General features: G+C 45.8%; 1 protein-coding gene across 1 annotated transcript in view; it reads left to right on the forward strand.

The window, feature by feature from the left end:
* Window positions 1-2,700: 2,700 nt before the first annotated feature.
* The window catches only part of FRAS1 (Fraser extracellular matrix complex subunit 1), a 217,964-nt gene continuing 197,771 nt past the window's right edge, over window positions 2,701-22,893 (forward strand). The window contains exons 1-4 of the mRNA XM_054990228.1: window positions 2,701-2,826; window positions 7,710-7,793; window positions 10,871-10,972; window positions 14,048-14,239. Coding sequence (XP_054846203.1) covers window positions 2,716-2,826; window positions 7,710-7,793; window positions 10,871-10,972; window positions 14,048-14,239 — 489 coding nt within the window. The 5' untranslated portion in view covers window positions 2,701-2,715. The remainder of the gene's footprint in view (window positions 2,827-7,709; window positions 7,794-10,870; window positions 10,973-14,047; window positions 14,240-22,893) is intronic.

Raw genomic sequence — 22,893 nt, forward strand, 5'->3', positions numbered from 1 at the left:
GCTCGTATCTCTGCTCTCAAAGATATTGGGGTTGTTTTTTTTTGCCAAGGAGCATCAATTGATATGAATGAAGAAACACAGTTAACACAATAAAAATTTAAACACCCTTTCTAGCCTCAAAGCAAGGAACTGAGGTTTGCGCTTTCACCATTTGTTCAGGAATATTATTGGAACACATGCAAACATTAAAATATATGATCTGATTTTCTCAGATTTATTCTCCCCCTGGGTCAAATAATGGGCGGGATGGCAGAGGAAAAATCAATGTGGAGAGAAGGCATTATGTTTTCCTTTCTTGATGTAGTATTTCCCACAGTGGGTTGTTACATCTCTCACATTTTTGTTTCTCCCTGCAGCATGGGACTGAATGGGCTGCTTCTGAATGTACAACCTGCTTTTGTGACCGTGGGAGTGTTATTTGCACCCCTAAGAGTTGCCCGGATCTTTCTTGCAAGACAGGAGAGGTAGAATCCTTCAGTCAAGGAGAGTGCTGTCCAAAATGCATTGGCAATGGAGGTGAGTGAGTAGGATGGGAGGGCTGTATCTGCTATTTTTGTGCCTTATAAATATAGGCAGATGCGAAATCCCTGGTCATATTTCCCCAGTCTTTTGTAAGTCCCTTAGCAGCCAACAACAACAACTGCGCTTATATACCGCACTTCTAGGCAGATTAGTGCCCCATTCAGAGCAGCGAACAAGGCCACTGTTATAATTATCCCCGCAATGCAGCTGTGGAGCTGGGGTGTAGTAGCTTACCCAAGGCTATCTGCTGAGCTCATGGCAGTTGTGGGAGCCGAACCAGCAGAGTGCTGATTCGCAGTCCAACCATTTCACCGCTATGCTACAGCAGCTCCTATAATAACGCTTATATACTGCTCTTCTAGACAGATCAGTGCCCCTCTCTGAGCGGTGAAGAAAGTCAGTGTTATAATTATCACCATGATACAGCTGGGGAGCTGGGGCTGAGAGGAGTGGCTTACCCAAGGCCACCTGCTGAACTCAGGGCATCAGTGGGAGTCGAACCATCAGAATGCTGATTCACCACTAACCACTATGCAACGGCAGCTCTCAAGCCAAGCCCCCCCCCCCTTTCAGATGTATTTCATTTAAAATGTTTTTACCCTTCTGCCTTTCCATGGAGCTCAAGGCGGCTAACAACCAGCCTTAAAATGGGCTCTTTAAGAGCAATAGAACTATTCAGCTGCATGCTACACCATGCTACACTATCACACACTCACAGCCTAACCTGAAGATAAAACTGAGGATGGGAAAATGATGTTGCGAGCCACTTTGGGGCCCACTGGGGAGAAAAACAGGGTGGTGGTGGAGAGTGCCCTCGAGTCATAGCTGACTTATGGCGACCCCTGGTGGGGTTTTCACGGCAAGAAATGAACAGAGGTGGTTGGTTTGCCATTGCCTGCCTCTGCAACCCTGGTCATTATTAGAGGTCTCCCATTCAGTGACTGATCAAAGCCAACCCTGCTTAGCTTCTGAGATCTGACAAGATCAGGCTCACCTGGGCTAAATCTCTAACTAAATAAAGATTGAGGCTATGGCACATGAGGAGTCAGGTTCTTAATCTTACCACTTCTGCTTAGGGTTGGCCTTGGTTAGTCATTGGATGGGAGACCTCCAAAGAAGACCAGAGTTGCAGAGGCAGGCAATGGCAAGCCACCTCTGTTAGTCTCTTGCCATGAAAACCCCACCAGGGGTCGCCATAAATCAGCTATGACTTGAGGGCACTCTCTACTCTCAGGGAATCATGTATCTGGAATTTTCTTCCTGTTAAGAGGAGCTCCCTGCGTGTGGACAATGACTATGGGCCAAGCTACACATGACGAATGACACTTGAATGGCAAGTGGATTTTGTGGAGGGCAAGTGAACAGGGAGAAATACACTTGCCGTTCAAGTGTCATTCGTCATGTGTAGCTTGGCCCTATGTCAACTATGCTTAACCACTCTCCTGTAATTAGGAACCCCTCCATCATGCCTGGAGCTCCGGCTGTCAGCTCCTTTCTCCTAGTTATGAATAGCCATTGCGGTAGCCAGGAGGAGGAGAAGAAATAGCCAGATGTCCCTCCATCATACCTGGACAGACTGTATGGAGAACATCTTTTTAATGATATTGCGATTGATACCTGTAGGGGTTTGGATTGGGTTAAGCTACTTTGGATCCAATTTTTAGCTGTAGTCCATAGTAATGCAATAAATAAAATCACAGGCGATTCAGGGTCCTCCTTCTCCCACTGCCCTTTGTAAGATACTTCCAGTTACCCCCCCACGGAAAGCAGCAGCTTTTCCTGATCTGATCGAGCCACTAGGATTCCATTAAGCACGTTTGTAGGTTGGTCCCATGTTTCCGCGTTTGCAGGTAAGGTTTAGTTTTTAACGGGGAACTCTTAAGACAAGATGAGATATCTCTGTAATTGTCTGTGATTATTTTGTTCTTATAAATGTACTTCCCAGAGGAGATACCACTGCAGGAATCGGCATTTGGAGGCTTTTGTATGTGGTTGTATCTCTCATTTCACCACAGGGAGGCATATTTATAAGATACAGCGAGTACAGAATTTTATCACCAGGATGCCTGACTTTGCGGCGAGATTATCCTACAAAAATGAGACTGTGACCTTATTAATTCTGAAATGTTCCGTGAACATAGAAAAACCCGTTGCCTTAAATGCTTTTTAGAGGCGTGCTCTTTCGATGGCCAGATGTTCCAGGACGGTGTGGAGTGGCAACCCAGCCAGTGTGCTAGATGCGCTTGCCGGAACGGGACCGTATTGTGCTTCACAACCGTTTGTCATCCTGTATCATGTCACCAGGTAAGATATGTACCCTGTCAACATCTTTGCATTATATTTGCGTTGAAAATTTGCATACACATGTTCCCCAGTAGAATTGACTGTGCTGTTAAAAGACTTTGCAATGAGATTACCCTACAAAAATGAGATTGTAACCTCATTAATTCTGGAGTGTTCCACAAAGACTGTCATTATAGGCAATATCGATAGATGTATGAACATGATCTTCTTTTTGCCTGTTTCTATAACCAACTGAGGCCTGATCGAAGCATTATAATTACCATGTGTGGTTTTCTGGTTTCATATGTCTTGTCCAGGGCGTTGTGGAGGAACGCAGTTCCGGCAGTTCCCTAAAGAGGTGACATGTCAGGTGGCCCCACCCACCTGACTCTTGGCCATTTTGGCCCTGTTTCTGCCTGGATTGGGGCCGAAACAGCCCAGATTGGGCCTCTGATGGGTGGTAGATCACTCTCCCGCTCAGCAGCGGCCTGATCCTGACCATTTTGGGCCCCTTTCCGGCCATTTTTAGCCCCTTTTTGCCATTTTGGGCCCAATTTTGCCCTGGATGGTCAGGATTGGGTCCAAAACAGCCAGGATAGGTGATGTCAGGGGGTGTGGCATATACAAATCAGTTATGCTAATAACACTTCTGGTGATGTCAAGGGGCGTGGCATATGCTAATGAGTGATGCTAATAAGTTATGCTAATGAGTTCCTCCAGCTCTTTTTCTACGAAATGACCCCTGTCCATTTGCGAAAGTTACCACACGTATCTGATGTATTGAGCTTGCGGGCACCGGCCTCCAGTGTGTCGTGGGAATTACGGAGTTTGGTTCTGAAAATCCCAGGCCATGAACAGCGTTCAATCCAGGCCTAGGAGAAAAAGGCTCTTAAAACTCTTAAAGCAGAGGCCTTTCGCCTCTGCCCTCCTTTCCTTTAACTTTCGTTTTCGTCCGACTCCCCCACAAGCAAGCCAGAGAAAGAATTTAGCACACTGAGACCTCGGAGTTGTGACGCCCCAAGGTCCTTTCGCTTTTGCCCGGAGAGCACATCAGGTTCCTTCTAGCCTGAAGCCTTTCACTTCCTGCTGAGCTTGCTAGAGCTTGCTTGCTCTGCCCCGCAAAGGAAAACCGACAAGCAAGAAGGTAGGATTCATGAAATCCTGGGCACCGGAACACTCTGCCAACGTGGCCACACCCCCTGAAAAACACCTTTAAAAGGGGGTGCCTGCCGTTAGCACCCCACTGATGCCCTGGCCAAGCGGTGAGAGAGGTTTCCATCCAGGAAGCCTCCTAGCCCGGCTGAGCTCAGTCCAAGGGGACCCTTGCGGTGTCATGACTTAGGTTAAGTATTATTGCGTTGTGTGCTTTATATCCATAGGTTTAAAGTATTAAGTTGTATTCTGACTTAGAGTATAGCGTTAAGTGTTCATCTTTGTATAAGAATTGCTTTGTGGACTTAGACTCTGTAGAAATGAAACTCTTTCCTTTATTAAGCATCGTATTGAGTGTGTAGCCTCAACTTTCTTAAGGGGAAGAGAGTGAGCCTGCACCCGTCCTGGGGTTGCCCGGCTGGGGAGTCATGGAACGAACCTAAAAACAGCAGGGTGTCGCTGGGAAGCAAGTTCTGTCCGCTTTCCCAATGAGTGGTGGGGAAATTAGCATGTACCCCCAATAAAATTCGACCCCGCCGGAACCAGCACCAAGAGAGGGGAGAAGGGGAAGAAAAATCCCACCCCAAATCTCACAACACAGTGCAGCCACTGATCACGTGATGAATGCGGGTGGCAGCCCATAGGCCTATGGCACAGCCCAGGGCTGCCACTTGCCACAGTGGATTTGCCCCGACCAGGACCTGCCCTAAGCTTCTTTCGGCACCTCCCCCTGTACTGGTGCTCTAGGCAATTGCCTAGGACTACCTCATGAATTGCCCAGCTCTGTGGGGTGGAAAGAGTTCTTTCACTGAGAGTTATTGCTAATAAGAGAAGAGGAATGCTGGGTGAGCAGGACAACGGTATACTAGGTTTTTGTATGTTCAGTGACCTTCCAGTCCAAGGAAGAAGCTAGCTGCCTTCCTCCATGACACTTGGGAGCATTTCATTTCCTCAGTGTTGAGCACAGCTAAGAGACTGTTAAGAGCCCCCCTCCGAATTCGCTAAACTCTGCTTTACCGTCGGTGTCAGGAGGTTCCCGTTTTGCGCTCTTCAGCACATTCCTGTTTTATATTCAGCCGTACAGCTCCCTTGATGTGCGAGGTTAGTCATCGAGGTTAGTAATGGAAACTGTGGTGGCAAACCTCATTATCTTCCCATCATAAAGGATTCCCTCCCCATTTTAACGTTCCCCCACCTGCATTTTAAGGAGCCAGGTGTCCCATTACTAATCCCAGCTCCTTTCTGATCAGGGAGGGGAAGAAATATACACACCTTGTTTTTGCTCACGAAAACGTTAAACACCTTGCTCTCGTTTGTAACTAGATGGAATGTGTCTGGGAACAAATTTAAAGGAGATTTCCTCCCCTCTTCTTCAAAGTGCTGCTATCCTACCATTGATCATCCGGATATTTAATCAGCCAGTCATTAGAACGCCGGGGAACTTTGAAGACTTATACTGTTGACACAGGGAGGGTGTGAATAATCAGTCCGCCAGGTTCTGAATTAATGCAAAGGCAGCAACTAAATCCCCCTTTAGCTAATTTTGAGAATGTTTGATAGATTTCCTAACAAGAGGCACTAATGGAAAATGCATTAACCTTAATAGGGGAAATCCTACAGTACTTATTCTTCTTTCTTGCTTTTCTTTGATGCTCTGTTATTTGTCTCCCGAAAAGTGAATGTCTTCCATTGACTTCTGTGGTAGAAATTGAATCTGTCGGGCAATACCAGTAGTCCTGTGCTGCTTCCACATTGATTCACTGCATGGTGAGGGGGAGTGGGCATGAACGCACTGGCCCCACCTAGCCCCTACCTGTGCACAATCAGGGCCGGCGCGTCCATTGAGGCAGGTCTGGCAGCCGCCTCAAGTGCTGAGGTGCCGGAGGGGGTGCCGGGGGTGGGGGCACGCCCCGTGGAGCTGGCGGCGGCAGCCTCCCTGGCTGCCTGGTACACCTGGCCCGCAGCTGCTGCAGCCTCCCAGCCCTCCCGCTCAGTTGCCCCATGCTGCCGCCACCACCCGCACACAACTGCGGGCTAGGCGCAGCAGGTGGCATGCTGCACAATGATGTCACATGCAGTGACATCATCACGCAGTCTGGGTAAGCACGTGGGTGGGGGGGCGGCAACAGCCCTGAAGCTGCCCCCAGCCTCAGGCGCCAGAAACTCTGGCACTGGCCCTGTACACAGTCACTGCATACAATCACACAATGTCATGCCACTTCCCATGATCAATAACACTGTTTTCTGAATGTAGTGTTCGGTGGATAGCAGTGTTGGTCTGCAGTAGAAGACCGAGATTTGTGTCCAGTAGCACCTTAAAGACCAACAAAGGGAGCTTTTGACTCTCGTAAACGTATACCCTGGAAATCTTGTTGGTCTCTAAGCTGTTGCTCATAGGGGTGTGCACCTCCCCAAATTCAGCAAATTCAGCTTTGATATGCTGTGGGCCCCAAAAACTCAGAATTCTGGGAATACTGAACTGATTATCTGATTCGATTTGGTTATATTAGACAAATTCAATTAAATGTGGCTGTTATTCCCTATGGGAAAATCAATCTGGGGGCTATCTGGGAGGGCTGGGTGGGGGTGTGGGGGGGTCATTTTTCAAGCAAACTTTACCAAATTTCATGAAATTTGTCAGGCGAATCTACTCCTGACAAGTTTCATGAAGATTGGACCTGGGGGAGGGGGTTAAATTTAGGGGCCACCAAAGTAGGTACCCTCAGCCACTTTCCATTATTCCCTATGGGGAAAACTACCTGGGGGCTATCCAGGGGCCTGGGGGTGGATGCTGAGGGAGTGCAAGTGGGCCAAGGTCACCCAGATAGCTTAATGGCAGAGTGGTGGATCCTAGTCTGGTACTCTAACCACTATGCAACACTTGCTATAAGTTGCTAATTGTCCAGATTTCCACTAGCATGACTGAGTTTCAGGGCTTTTTTTCAGCTGGAACACGGTAGAACGGAGTTCCGGCACCTCTTGAAAATGGTCACATGGCCGGTGGCCCTGCCCCCTGATCTCCAGGCAGAGGGGAGTTTAGATTGCCCTCCGCGCCACTGGTGCGTTAAAAAACTCCCCCCTTGTTCCAGCTGACCCAAAGTGATGTCATTGTGCGGTCCTGAGTTCCACCACCTCTTTTCCCAGAAAAAAGCCCTGATGAGTTTGCTTCCTTCTGGTCAATTACTACATGAGAGTTGGGTGTGCACATGTTAAAATCCCCCTCTGCCACATGGTGGGACGGTACAGATGAGCATCTTGCCTGGGGATTCCATGTACATTGTGGTAAGGTCCATTGAGTTTGGTCAATGACCAGCTGAATTCAACATACCTTAGAATCCCATGGGGATGGGGCCGTGGCTCAATGGCAGAACACCTGCTTTGCACATGGACAGTCCCAGTTTCAGCTTGTGCATCTCCTATTAATAGGATCAGTTAATATTTTTTTGGAAAGGCCTTTCTCTGTCTGAGAGCTGTTGCTCTCGTGAGCTAGGTGGACCAGATGACTGACTTAATGTAAGACTCCTTCGTATGTCCAGTGTGTTCAATATGTTATACCATTGGACAGACCTTGACACAAAATAGTAAAAATGGCAGAATAAATGAAGAGTGAATGTGTTAAGTTCACATTATTTGTACACATTTGGATAGAACATGGAGTAGAATTCCCTCCCCGGCATAGCCCTGTTGCTATCTGCTCTTACAGTTCTTACATATGGTTTCTTTATCTCTCCCACCCACCCTCTGATGTTTAGGATGAAACAGTGGCTGTACCTGCTGGAAAATGCTGCCTGGAATGCATTCCAAAATCCTGCTCTGTATCGGGGAGAGCATTTAAGGTAACCCTTTGATGAACTGCACAAGAGCTGACTTGACATTAGTAGTATGACATACATCTCCGTTCGTCCCCCAGCACCTAGGTTTCTGCCAGCATTAATAACTACTTGTTCCTTTTCTTCTTGCTGGGAAGCCCCATGAGTTGAAAGGGATTAGAAACAGAAAGGAATGCGCTGGCAAGAGGTAACTCGGTTCACAAGCCGGCATAGATAAGACTGTTACTGTTAACATATTTTGGAAAGGGGGGTGGTTGTGGAGGAAGGCAGGAAGATAGGCAGTGCTGGTTGAGGTCAGAGCTTTCCCTTGAATAATCGTGGGTTCATTATAGAATTCTGTGGTTTTTGTGGAAAGCAGGAGCCAGCAGCTTTAACCTAAAAGACAAGGCTAAAGAGTTTGGAGCTTTAGTTTAGAAAATAAATGTCTGGGGGAGGAAACATGATAGAAATTTATAAAATTATGCATGGGGCAGGGAAAGTATCTGGAGAGAACTTACCGTTTCCCTTTCCCGTAATATTACAATTTGTGGGTATCCAGTGAAGTTGATGGGTATCATGTTCAGGACAGACGAAGAGAAATAATTCCTTACTTGAGTAATTAAATTGTGGATTTGACTGCTTCTAGAAATAGTGGTGATGGCCATAAGCATAAAATGGCTTTAAAAGGGAATTAGACAGATTCAGGGAGAAGAGATCCACCAGTGGCTATAAGATCCATGTTTACTTCTTTTTTAAAAAAAATACCGATCAGATCCCATTACAGGAATTCCCCCCTGAACATTTCTGTTTTGCACGTTTTGCAGAGAGAGTACTTCATTTTTTTTTCAAGTTCCTTTGATCCAGCAATTTTGAGCAGCAGATAAGGACGGAGTCTTTATTTTGTTTAAGGAAAATATGGTGGAGAGGTACTTGGCCAAAGCCAGCGTAGTCCTTGGATCTCTATCCACCAGCAGATAGGGGACTATTTTATCTTTCGATACAGAGGGAGGCAGTTTAGTTAAAATAGGCGGAATCCACAAGTCGTGGTAAGAGTTATAATAAGGGCATTCCAATATCATATGGGACAGGGAATCAACTGAACTCCACATTTAAATTCATTGTAAGATCTATCTATCTATCTATCTATCTATCTATCTATCTATCTATCTATCTATCTATCTATCTATCTATCTATCTATCTATCTATCTATCTATCTATCTATCTATCTATCGATCGATCGATCGATCGATCGATCGATCGATCGATCGATCGATCGATCGATCGATCGATCGATCGATCGATCGTCTGTCTGTCTGTCTGTCTGTCTGTCTGTCTGTCTGTCTGTCTGTCTGTCTGTCTGTCTGTCTGTCTGTCTGTCTGTCGTACACCTTTCTTACTGAGATCCAAGGCGGATTACACAGTAGAAGTGAAAATACAATATAATCAACAGCCAGGACATTTAGTTAGGAACGAACGACCCTGACCAGAATAGGCTAGGCTAGCTCAGTCTTGTCAGGTCTCAGAAACTAAGCAGGGTTGACCCTCATTAGTACTTGGATGAGAGAACATCAAGAAATCAAGGGTTGCTAAGCAGAGGCAGGCAAACCAACTCTGTTCGTCTCTTGCCTTGAAAACTCTATGGTATCATCATAAGTTGGCAGTGGAATGCCAGTTGTTGGGGGGGGGGCAGCAACATGGGGAGAGTTTGGTCCCTTTCACTAGAATGGACCTTCTGGCACATCTGGTCAGCCACCAAGCAAAAGACAATGCTGTACTAGATGGACCACTGGTCTGATTCAGTAGCAAGTCTCCTTGTGTTCTCCCGTTTTCATTTTTAAGCAAACATATAATGGCTGATATCCTCAACAGTGTGAGGTCTCATATCATACAGACATACTTTTGTCTGCAGAAAATACAGGGGCCAAGTTACAAACTAAAATAAAAATATCCCAAATAAGAATTTATTATGAGTGTGCACAAGGTTGTAGTTAAAAACGAGTTAAGAACATAGGGCCTAAATTACAGGCTACATACATAACGGTAAAAGTGACTAAAGCATTCTCCATATACAGATGATGCTATAGTCCAATGACTGACACAAAGACAGACCAGACACATTTGGTCCTCAGGCCTTCCTCAGTGGTCAATTGTACAATATTTATGTTAAACAAACACACCCACACATTTAGAAATCAATATAAAAATCCTCCCAATGCATTTTTAGATGGCTACTTCACTGTAATTGCAGATTGAAACACACCCAAAGACATTGGAAACCAAGCCTCAGAAGACCATATCAAGTGAAGATCATTGTGTGAGTGCAGTCTAGAGTCTGCTGCAACAATTTGAATTACACTACACAATACAAGAGACAAGAGCACTGGGAGCATTTTTATATTGGTTTCTAAATATGTGGGTGTGTTGGTTTAACATAAATATTGTACAATTGACCACTGAGGAAGGCCTGAGGGCCAAAACGCATCTGGTCTGTCTTTGTGTCGGTCTTTGGACTGCTTTAGTCGCTTTTAACGTATGCATGTAGCCTGTAATTTAGGCCCTGTGTTCTTGTTTTTAACTACAACCTTGTGTACACTAATAATAAATACTTATTTGGAATATTTTTATTTTCGTTTGTAACTTGACCCCTGTATTTTCCCTAGCCTTGTTTGGGTTGAGTCTGTGGGGGCTTTCCCCCACCTCCTTTTCTTTTTCATTGTTTGCTATACTTGAGTCTGCTTTTGCCATTGAAATTAATAGGAAGCCATTGCAGATGGAGAGAACTTTGAGAGCATTGATTCATGTATTATCAGAGAAGCATGGAACTTGCTTTCATGCAGCTAAATCCAAAGCCACTCTGGTAATCATAGGAGTCAAAGAACACATTAAAATAAGGCACATTTGTATTATATAAAAGTGGGACCCATAAAGAGAGAGGAATGCTCAATAAACACCTTTTACTGCTGGCTCATCCTTTCTTTGAAAAGATGTGGCTTGTGTGCGAAGGAATGCAGCCCACCTGAATTCATAAAAACCACCCTTGTGGGAAAAGTTCATAGAGATCAGCAGTAATTATAAACTGGATATGCACCTTCTTGTTTTACAGCATGGCGAACAGTGGCAGAAAGATGCCTGCACAACTTGTATATGCGACAGAGGAGAGTCCAAGTGTCTGAGACAAGCCTGCAGCCCGCTGACTTGTGATAAGGTAATTCCCTTGCTTGTGGGGAAGGTTACAAGATATAACCAGATCTCCGAAGCTAAGCAAGGTTGGTACTTGGATGCGGACATCCAAGGAAGACTCTACAGAAAAAGGCAATGGCAAACCACCTCTGCTTCTCACATGCCTTGAAAGCCACTCGTAGGGGTTGCCATAAGTCAGCTATGACTTGATGGCACATATAGGCTTTATTTTCTTACTTAGAACCCAAGAGTCTCCTACCACACTCTCTGTCTATTCTTATGAAGTGGATGGGTGTGTCCCTGTACATTACCCGGTCTTTTTAAAAAAGCGAAACAGATACGAAATATCTGAAGAAGTGAGTTGTGACTCACGAAAGATCATATCCTACCACAATTTTTTTTAGCCTTATGGGTGCTGCTGGCCTCTTGCTCTTTACTACTGATACTATTCCAGGAAAACAATGTGCCGTTCCAAAATAACGTTTGTATCGTTCAACAATTCAAGCCTTCTACATAAGCCCTGTCGAATTTCCATTAATGAGTATTTGCTCCCACTCCGTATTTTCTCCACCATTTCTAACGGGACAGCAAAGTAAGACATCCGGAGGAATTCTGCGGGGAGTGTGTGCTTTCCATGGCCAATCCACTTCAGTCACCATGTCGAATAGCCACGGAGGGACCTACCCTCCTTTAATTTATCTAACCCCTGTATTATCCAATCACTCTGTAATCCCCTTTTAAAGCCATCTATGAATGTAATGATGACCACAAGCGCAGATGAATTTAAAAGAGTTAGATAAATTGACGGAGGATAGGTTCATCAGGGGGTACTAGCGGGCCTGACTACAGGAAACAGAGACAGTAAATGTCATGGGCCAGTCTGGGCGCAGTGGAAGTAGTGAGGACTCCTCGGGAGGAGAGGAGCCTCGTGTAGCCAGCCCCGACTCAGCAGATGCAGGTGATCAGGAAGAACAGCTGCTGGCTAATCAGAGTCCGCAGCCAGCAGCTGGGGCAGAGCCACTGGCACCCTCCAGCCCCAACACCACAGGTGAAGCCCAGCCAGGGGCTTCCACCCCCCACCCCCCCAGGTTTGCCCATACTCAAAGAGCACTGCAGATGAAGGAAGAGAGTAGAGCTGCAGGAGAGGCGGCGCAGTGCTCGCCTCCTGCGCCAATGCCAGCTGCTTGGGGATAGCAACGATGAGTAGCATCAGGACAGAGCCCAAGCAGCTGGCTGCAAACCATGCCTGGCTATAAAAGCCAGTCTAGAGGAACCACCAGGTGGGGAAGTAAGGTGTTGGATTCCTGCTACTGCTGTGATCATGCCCTTGAACCCTGCCTTGCTCCTATAGCTTTGGACTGTGCCTTGTATCTGCCTGCATCTAGACCTGACCTTACCAGTAAGTAGCCTATGGACCTCCTGACTTGGCTTTTGGACTTTGGATTCACCCCTGGCTTTGGACTTGTGCTCTGACTTTGGATTGGACTCTGATTGGTCTGTTTGGGCTGGCTCAGCCCATGACATTAAACTTCTGAATTCTGAAGGAGGGAAGACTTCAGCCTCTATGCCCTGTTGTTCGCTCTTCAGATTGGCCAGTGTATGAGACAGGATGCTGGGCTAGATCGACCACTGGTCTGATCCAATAAAGCTCTTCTTATGTGCCTAACCGTGAATTCCTAAGCAGAGTTACTCCAGTCTGACTCTTAAGTCCAATGGGCTTAGACTGGAGTAACTCTGCTTAGGATTTCACTGTAATAGTGCCATCTGAAACAAAAGTACTCTTCTAAGTATGTTGGAGTCAGTAGGCTCTGAAGGGTATAACTCTCTGTAAGATTTCACTGTAACTTTGCAGTTCTAAGCAGAATTATGCTTTTCTAAGCTCATTGACTTTAATGGAATTGCAGTGCTACACCTGGGGCAATTCAAGTTTTTAATATGAAAATTGTCCCTATTCTGCTCTTTGGGACAGCTATCTGCATCCAATCAGTCAAAGAATCTTTAGAGACTTCATTTCCTTCGGAAGCTTTCTAACGCACCAAAATCTGTAGCTGGGGTGTCCTTCCAAGCAGAATTGGGTCAACCATCTTTGAGGCTAGAACTTGGCAACTGTCTTTTAATTTACACCTTAAAGTGCTGTATAGTAACTCCAGATATCTATCCTTATCAAAAGCAGATTCTTATATTTCCTCTTGGGCTAAGACTCTAGATACAAAACTTTTATCTTATTGGATTAAATCCAGACAGTATTCAGGGCATGGAACTCTCAGTTGTCAAGTCCTGTATTAAGAAGAATATCCAAGAAAGGGATTATCTGAATACATGGGCCGTTTCCACGCTACTCACCTTCTTCTGGAATGGGGCGCAACGTCACGAAAAAAATGTGGAAGATAGCGTCTTCTCGCGCGAGTTTTGCGCGATGTCGCTCAAAACTTGTGCAAAACTCACGTGACGTCATGCAAAACTCGCATGAGAAGACGCTATCTTCTTGCGCGACGTCGCGCAAAACTCACGCAAGAAGATGCTATCTTTCGCGTTTTTCCCGTGATGTTGCGCCCCGTTCCGGGAGAAGGTGAGTAGTGTGGAAACAGCCATGGTCTCGTGCCCGCAGAGTTCATTCCTCTTTATATTTTGGTATTCCTCCACCAAAATCATTGCCTTCTTATGCTTTTTATCTAACTACTCCAAATTATTTTAGAGTTCTCTTATTAACTCGATTGCATGTGCAGCCTACTGCCGTTATGAAGAGAAGGTTTGGAAAGATTCCTGACTCAGAGCGGCTTTGTGGTTCAAGACTTTTAATCAAGAAGCTTTAATCAGATTAAAGGAAAGGAAAGGAATTGCAGTGCAATCCTAAGAAAACTTTCTGGGAGTAAAACCCATTTAATAGGCTTAAGAAGGATTCTTAGTCGACCCGTTTAGGAGTGTTCTGATAGAAGGTAATAAAGCATGTGCAATTAAGCATATGCACACACAAGGAAAATGCACAGTGAGTTGTAGCAGCTTGTGCAATGTTTGTCAATTATAATTGCATAAAACTGTAGAGTTTTAAAAGTTCATTTAAAAAAGCTCTTCTCTCAGCTGCTTGTTCCATGGTTTCTAGGGGGAGAGTAAAGTGAGACGTCCGGAGAAATGCTGTGAGGAGTGTGTTCCTTCCCAAGGGAGATGCGTACATGAAGGCTCAGTCAGATACCACAATGAGATGTGGAGCGGCCCTCATTGCGAGTTCTGTGTGTGTGACAGAGGGCAAGTTGCTTGCTGGAACGGAGAGTGTGCCAAAGTGGAATGTGCCCCGGTAAGAAAGTGACTGTATTTTGAAGACTATCAGTATCAAAGTTCTTTTCACACCTGACATAGCTTTGCTGCTGAAAGGATATTCAACAGGAGTACGTAGCCAATCCTTGTTCCTTCTCGAGTTGATGTGTAGGATGCACGTGTTTGCAAACACTGATTTGTCCCCCTTTTGTTGATACTTTACATTTTCAGGTGTGTTTGTTCAGCACATTAGGCAAACAACCTAAATCAGCCTTAATGTGAGGATCGGACCTTCTGTTTGTGGGTGGGGCAAACAAGTAAAATGATGCTTGTCTCATATTCTTCCATGGATCTTTCGAAGAAGGAAGGCTGTATTTCTATAATACCAAGTTCAGAGCGAGGTGGCTGGTGTGTAATCTGGCCAATGGAGAGAGAAGACAGATAGTAACTTTTTTTGCCCAAGGCGATAGTCAGTGAGCCCGTTGCCATCTCCCGCCGGGAGGTTTGGTGGTATTTTTTGACTCAATATTTATATATATTAAGCTCCAGTGCATTGTATATTTCAGTTCTACAATTTGGAACATAAAAGCTGGATTTGGTTGTCGTGGTCCCTGCATTTTCTTTGTTTCTTGATAGTCAGTGATTGGCTGCCTTTGGATAACCAATTTGCACCCCATTTTACTTGATGCAGTGGACTAGTATTTACGAACACAAGCAGCATTTATTCACCAGTGCTGCAATGCCCTGAAGGCAGCAAATTTTTATTTAATATACTTATATCCTGCTTTTCTTACCAATGGGTTCCCAAAGTGGCTTCCAATACCATTCTGGTTTCATTTTCTCCTCACAACAACAACCCTATGAGGTAAATTAGGCCCAAGGGCACTTAACACGTTTCTGTGGGGATTTAAACCTCCCGGACAGCCCTAGTTTGACACTCTAAACACTACACCATGCCAGCAGATGTTGCAGTACGTCCAAAGACCAGCGCAATCAAAATAAGCATTCAAAAATGACTCCGTCCCAGCCACTGTGCTGTGCCACTTGGGCCTATCACTTCTGCCACCTCTCAAAGGGGAATGTGTCAGCTATGCATTCTGCTGCTTGGATGAGCATTGGGGTGGGAACTTTCTGTCTTTAACTTTTCATACCCTTCTTTTGCCGGTGGTGTGCTGCTGGCTTCCTAATATACACTGCAATATTCTAATTCTGTGCCTGATCTAGGCTGGTGAGGCAATTGGGGCTTTAAGGGAAGGTCAGGGACTTTGTGTCCTGCTCTCACTAACTTTCAGGACGGAGTTAGTTTTGGTATGGAGAGGACAGTGCAGAGACCAATGGCTTAGAGACATTGGCTTAGCCTGGGAACAAGGCCTGTCACTCTACAACATTTAATAATTTGCTGGTATGGTTTGTATGGGTTCTTAATCTTTCTGAGCCTGTGGGCACCTTTGGAATCCTGAGACACATGGCCACAAAATGGCTACCATGGGAGGTGGAGCCAAACACAAAATGGCTGCTGTGAGAAGCAGAGCCATACACACACAAATACAGGAAGCCCAAGTGTAGGGGAGAAGAAGAGTAATTTTTTAAAAAATACTCTGGGATAGAGGAATGAGAGAGAGAATAAAGCAAACACAATGATGGCAGCTACTGCTGAAACATTTTTGGAAAATCTTCAGTGACCAATCAGAAGCCCTGCTAGGCAAAAGCCCTACGTAGTTCTACTCACTTTCTGAAAACACTTGGGTACTAGGAAAGGTGTCAGCAGGCATCACGGTGCCCAACATGTTGGGGACCCATGATATAAATCATAGTGCGAAGCAGCTGCAAAATTGCGGAGATTTGGGGGCTGCTCCTCCCCATGTGGGCCACACACCTCTAGCTCCCTTCTAGTGTCTATACACCAAATCTTAGGTATTCCAATGAAATATCAGAGTGGCCAACATTTGTTTTTGTTTTATTGGTTGTTTGAAATACTTTTTTTTGCTCTACTATTTTATCTGTTTTCTTGCATACATTCTAAAGCAGTTGGAAAATACTGTAAACATATAAATAAAACACACCTTAACCCTTGAGGTTGCCTGTGGAAAAGGATGAAAGAGAATGCACAGATGCCTAAGTACTGCGGATAAATGAACTTTTCATCCCACCCTTACCAGTTTTGATAATATCTGTCCTCCTTGGGCATGGCCCAAGGTTGGGTGCGTGTTTTCATGCAATCACCAAAACAACAAAATCCTCCGGTGTGTGATGGGTTGCATAACTCTTAGCATCTTGAGAATGACAAATTTCATTTTTTTAAAAAAGCAAATTTGTTGTCCTTATGGCTGCAAAGATATGCATGGAAGTTGTAAGATCTCAGAAGCCAGAAGAGTTGCTGATTGGCCAGGGATGCGGTTTCATTGCAAGGCACAGCTCTGTGCCTCTCCCTCCCCCTCTGCCTTTCCCTGATTAGCCACAATAGAATAAATTATACAAAATGGTGAAAAGAAACTATCGAATAAATTATGGACAACAGGAGATATTTTGCATAATTCATGCAGGCAGCAGAATTCACCTCTCTTGATACAGAGTTTTGGTTACCCTGGTGCCAATTTTATCTTGTATATTTAGAACAGAATGTGTACATGTGTGTATACCGTTGCTTATTATAAGGCAATGCATTCCAGCTCATCTGCTCAAGATGTGATGGTCGTGCTATTTCACTGAAATATTTAAGGTTGGCACAAAAGCAGGTGTATTTCCCTACCTGTAAAAGCTTCCAGATCTACTCTCTAGCTCGGTATTTAGGACACTCGCATGAGTGAGCTAGAGCTAAATTGAAACCGTGTCTCAATAGGTTTCGTCCTTCATTGGGGAAGAATTAACTTTTCTGGTCACATAACTCTGTTTAAACTGTAACGAGGCCAGAGGCGTAGTCATGAATCCCAGAAAGGTAGGCTAGCATCAGATTATCAAGCACAAATAGGGAAACCAGGAATGGAGCAAACGATTCAACACCCTTCCAGCAAAACTGTTTGGCTTAATGTGATGACAAGCCGTGAGTTTCAAGCCTCAAGAGATATCTGGAAGTTCTCCGGCAAAAGTGGATTTTTTTTTTCTTGCTTGGGGAAAGGGTACTGTTTGATGTAAAGCATTGAACTGCAGGAGAAATCCCACAGCCTTCTGAGCTGCTAACTCCCAGGGCACCTCTGCTGAACCAAGAAAGTAGCATTCTAAACATTCTAGGATATTTTTAAAGGGATTGGGTCACTGTGGGCATGAAAAATCTTTTCCCATGTGTAGCAGGGCTGTTAATGCTTGGAAGGCTATGCTTAATATAAATGAGTAGCCATGGCAGAAGATGTATCGGTGGTTGTGAGATGCTGATAACACACAGTGTAGCCCTTCTGTGATTTGGCCTGAGGAGAAAGCAAACAAACAAAAATAATAAACGGACAGCCTGGTTTAACATATCCTGAATAAAACTACAGAATTTACTGACAGATGGTTTTCAAACTACAGAACAAGAGTTTTGTTTTCTCCCTTCAGGACATTATGTTACCTCAGGAATGGCACGAGGTGTAAAATACTGTATACACAATTGAAGTGGCTTTCTTTTCAACAGTCTCCCCACCGCCGCTATCACATAATAGGCCAGGCAGTGAAAAGTGATCTATTCTAGTTATCTTAAATGATGCCTCCCCAATTCTGAATCTTGGCAGACATGAACAGATTTTTTGGCAAGGAGAACTGGCCCCACACATATTTGTCCTTGCTTTTCAAATGAAGTGTGTACTTGTGCGTGCTAGGGTAGGTAACAGCAGGAACGGGAATGTTAACAATATGTACCGTGACAAAGGTTCTTTCCATACCTCAGAATTTTGTAATAGATGTTTAAATAGTTAGCATATGCTTGCTAGAAGTGCGCTTTCCAGAAGTGGTCAACATTGACCAGACTCCTCTCCCATAAAATGCTGATGAAATGTTCCCTTCAGTGCAGGCCACCGAGTTCATTCGGTAGTTTGGGTATGAACCTTTTCGTTGAGATTCAACAACCCATCTTAAATCATTATGAGCCTTGGAAATCCATAGCTTCACAAACTCTCCTTCTCTTTCTCCCCTGACTTGCATGGTCAGAAATAGAAGATTTCCATCTTCAAAGTAAGCCACGGCTTGTCATTCACTTCAAAACACAAATTATGATTTGTACAAGACAGGATTTGAAACTAGGATTAAATTGTGAGGTTTAGAATGCTTACAAATGAGGCCAGGATTCCAAACCTGTGGTTTATTCCAAGTTCAGAATCCTGGTTTGTGGTCAAGACTAGGGATGTGCGTTTCGGCATTCAGAATGCCGAAAGAATGCCGAAACAAAAGTGTTTCGGCTTCTTTCAGGGAATGCCGAAACGTTTCGGGGAATCCCGAAACGTTTCGGGTAGCCGAAAGAAAAAAGCCGAAACGTTTCGGGATTCTTTCGTCTTTCATTCGGCTTTTCAATGGGAAAATGCCTCCGTCTTCCCGGACGTCTGGGGGAGGCATCTTCCCACCGAATAAGCCCAAAATTGGTGGGGACCTTCCTCTAACCCTTCTCTAACAACCACCCAAGTTTCAGACAGATTGGACTTTGGGGGGCCATGTTATGGCCCCCCAAAGCAGGTCCCCCCATCCTCCCATAAAGGAGCATCTTCTTCATTATTTCCTATGGGGAAAAAATGAAGAAGCAGGCTTCCTTTGCCAGGGGTGGCATTTTGCATGCAAAATGCCCCCTTACCCTCAGGGGCCCTTCTCCCACCCCTCCTCCCACCCCCCACCAAGGCTCAGCCTGCTCCCACTTGGGGGGGCCATTTCATGGCCTCCCCAAGTAGGTGCTCTAATCTCTACCACTGACAGCTGGGGGAGGCTTGTGTTGCCAGGGGTGGCATTTTGCATGCAAAATGCCCCCCAACCCTCTGGGGCCCTTCTCCCACCCCTCCTCCCACCCCCCACCAAGGCTCAGCCTGCTCCCACTTGGGGGGGCCATTTCATGGCCTCCCCAAGTAGGTCCTCTCAGCCCCTAAATTCCACCCCTTACAGCTCCACACAAACCCAATTCCCCCCAGCTGCCACACACAGACCCAAATCCCCACATTAGCCCCTCACAGACCCAAATCCACCCCCACCTGCCCCACACCCATAACCCCAGGAACAGGCTGGCAAAGGCCAGCCCTCTCCCTTTGTTCCCTATGCTGGGAACTTCTAAACTCTCTTTCCCTGGGCAATTCTGCACAGCCCAGGGGTGCCACAATGGTGGGCACACTTCTGAGTGCCAGCTGGTCCCTGTGAAAGAGCACCTGAACCACAGACACCCTCCCTCAAATTCCCCCACCACCTACAGAGATGGCTGGCCAGCCAGCCCCATTGTTCCCTATGATGGGAACCAACTGCACAACAAAGAATAAAACAAGAACAACACAAAATAAAGTTTTTTAAAAATTATTTTCTCCCTTCCAAAGTACAAGTAGGCAAAGCATTATGACACATAACACCAGCAGTCCCCCACACAGAAAAATAACACAACTCACTTAACATCAGAGAATCACAAAGCACGATTCCTGTCAAAAACACTTTATTTCTTGAACAGCTTTAGGCTACACAGCAGGGGGGGAACACCAAAGGGCATGGCAGCAGTATCTTACACAAAAATAACACAACTCACTTAACATCAGAGAATCACAAAAGCACAATTCCTGTCAAAAACACTTTATTTCTTGAACAGCTTTAGGCTACACAGCAGGGGGGGAACACCAAAGGGCATGGAAGCAGTATCTTACACAAAAATAACACAACTCACTTAACATCAGAGAATCACAAAAACACAATTCCTGGCAAAAACACTTTATTTCTTGAACAGCTTTAGGTTACACAGTAGGAGGGCACAAAAGGGCATAATAGCAATGTACTACAAAAAATAATACAACCCACTTCACCGTTTTTGACAGCAATTGTGTTTGTGTGATTCTCTGATGTGAAGTGAGTTGTGTTATTTTTGTGTAGTACACTGCTTTCCTGCTCTGTGGTGCCTTCCTACTGTGTAACCTAAAGCAGTTACAGAAATAAAGTGCTTTTGACAGCAATTTTTTGGGGTGATTCTTTAATGTGAAGTGAGTTGTGTTATTTTTGTGTAAGATACTGCTTCCATGCCCTTTGGTGTCCCCCCCCCTGCTGTGTAGCCTAAAGCTGTTCAAGAAATAAAGTGTTTTTGACAGGAATTGTGCTTTTGTGATTCTCTGATGTTAAGTGAGTTGTGTTATTTTTGTGTAAGATACTGCTGCCAAGCCCTTTGGTGTTCCCCCCTGCTGTGTAACCTAAAGCTGTTCAAGAAATAAAGTGTTTTTGACAGGAATCGTGCTTTGTGATTCTCTGATGTTAAGTGAGTTGTGTTATTTTTCTGTGTGGGGGACTGCTGGTGTAATGTGTCATAATGCTTTGCCTACTTGTACTTTGGAAGGGAGAAAATAATTTTTTAAAAACTTTATTTTGTGTTGTTCTTGTTTTATTCTTTGTTGTGCAGTTGGTTCCCATCATAGGGAACAATGGGGCTGGCTGGCCAGCTATCTCTGTAGGTGGTGGGGGAATTTGAGGGAGGGTGTCTGTGGTTCAGGTGTTCTTTCACAGGGACCAGCTGGCACTCAGAAGTGTGCCCACCATTGTGGCACCCCTGGGCTGTGCAGAATTGCCCAGGGAAAGAGAGTTTAGAAGTTCCCAGCATAGGGAACAAAGGGAGAGGGCTGGCCTTTGCCAGCCTGTTCCTGGGGTTATGGGTGTGGGGCAGGTGGGGGTGGATTTGGGTCTGTGAGGGGCTAATGTGGGGATTTGGGTCTGTGTGCGGCAGCTGGGGGGGAATTGGGTTTGTGTGGGGCTGTAAGGGGTGGACTTTAGGGGCTGAGAGGACCTACTTGGGGAGGCCATGAAATGGCCCCCCCAAGTGGGAGCAGACTGAGCCTTGGTGTGGGGTGGGAGGAAGGGTGGGAGAAGGGCCCCAGAGGGCTGGGGGGCATTTTGCATGCAAAATGCCACCCCTGGCAACACAAGCCTCCCCCAGCTGTCAGTGGTAGAGATTAGAGCACCTACTTGGGGAGGCCATGAAATGGCCCCCCCAAGTGGGAGCAGGCTGAGCCTTGGTGGGGGGTGGGAGGAGGGGTGGGAGAAGGGCCCCAGAGGGTTGGCGGGCATTTTGCATGCAAAATGCCACCCCTGGCAACACAAGCCTCCCCCAGCTGTCAGTGGTAGAGATTAGAGCACCTACTTGGGGAGGCCATGAAATGGCCCCCCCAAGTGGGAGCAGGCTGAGCCTTGGTGGGGGGTGGGAGGAGGGGTGGGAGAAGGGCCCCTGAGGGTAAGGGGGCATTTTGCATGCAAAATGCCACCCCTGGCAAAGGAAGCCTGCTTCTTCATTTTTTCCCCATAGGAAATAATGAAGAAGATGCTCCTTTATGGGAGGATGGGGGGACCTGCTTTGGGGGGCCATAACATGGCCCCCCAAAGTCCAATCTGTCTGAAACTTGGGTGGTTGTTAGAGAAGGGTTAGAGGAAGGTCCCCACCAATTTTGGGCTTATTCGGTGGGAAAATGCCTCCTCCAGGCGTCCTGGAAGACGGAGGCATTTTCCCATAGAAAAAAGCCGAAAGAATGCCGAAAGAATGCCGAAAGAATCCCGAATCCCGAATCCCGAAAGAGATTCTTGTTTCGGCTTTCAGCTTTAACGATAGAGAATTTTCTTTCGGCTTTCTACTTTCGGCTATAGCCGAAAATTTTTGGCTTGCACACCCCTAGTCAAGACAACAAACCACGGTTTGTGATTTCGAGTCACAAAGGGAGCTTGTGAGCCTGAGGAGATCTGAGGTTTGTGCTCACAGGCCCTGATTAGTCATTATGTATAAATGCAATTTAACAACATCGACAACAACATTCAATTTATATGCTGCCCTTCAGGACAACTTTATACCAACTCATAGATATTTACAAAGTATGTTATTATTATTCCCACAACAATCGCCCTGTGAGGTGAGTGGGGCTGAGAGAGCTGTGACTGACCCGAGGTTATCCAGCTGGCTTCAAGCGGAGGAGTGGAAAATCAAATCTGGTTCTCCAGATCAGAGTCCCGCCACTTTTAACCACTACACCAAAGTGATTCTCCTCCGAAGATGCTAACTATTGCCCCGATGACCAGCACGTTCCTTGGAAGTGTTGGCTTATTGGCTACCACATCTGAAGCACCAGGCCACTTGCCAAGCCAATGGGGGTCAAGTGAGCTGAAGTGGTCTCATGAGGCTGAAGGGGGGGGGGAGTTGAGTAAGGCCTGTAGCGGCTGCTGCAGAGGGTAGGAAAGTTCCAGTAGCCAAGAGCTGGAGAGAACTCTGTGGCAAACTCCTAGAACACAGAGAGGGATAAGGAATGGCGAGGAGGGAAGAGGAGAGGCAAGACCCAGTTGGTGGCCAGACAGCATGAACTACTACACACCCCAAATACCATCCCATACATATAATCTCATGAATCATGAATTTAAAATATCTTGTTTTCTTTCTGAAATGATATAAATAAAACCATATCATGGTAATGGATTTCCATTATGGGCTGGGCCTCTCTAGTCCCCAAGGCTGAAGTGAGGTGTACTCATTTCCCCTATATTTGGGCCCTGTTGGGGAGATCCAAATTCGAATCTTCCATTGACTGT

Source organism: Eublepharis macularius, chromosome 10 (assembly GCF_028583425.1).
Source record: "Eublepharis macularius isolate TG4126 chromosome 10, MPM_Emac_v1.0, whole genome shotgun sequence".
Classification (NCBI taxonomy): Eukaryota; Metazoa; Chordata; class Lepidosauria; order Squamata; family Eublepharidae; genus Eublepharis; species Eublepharis macularius.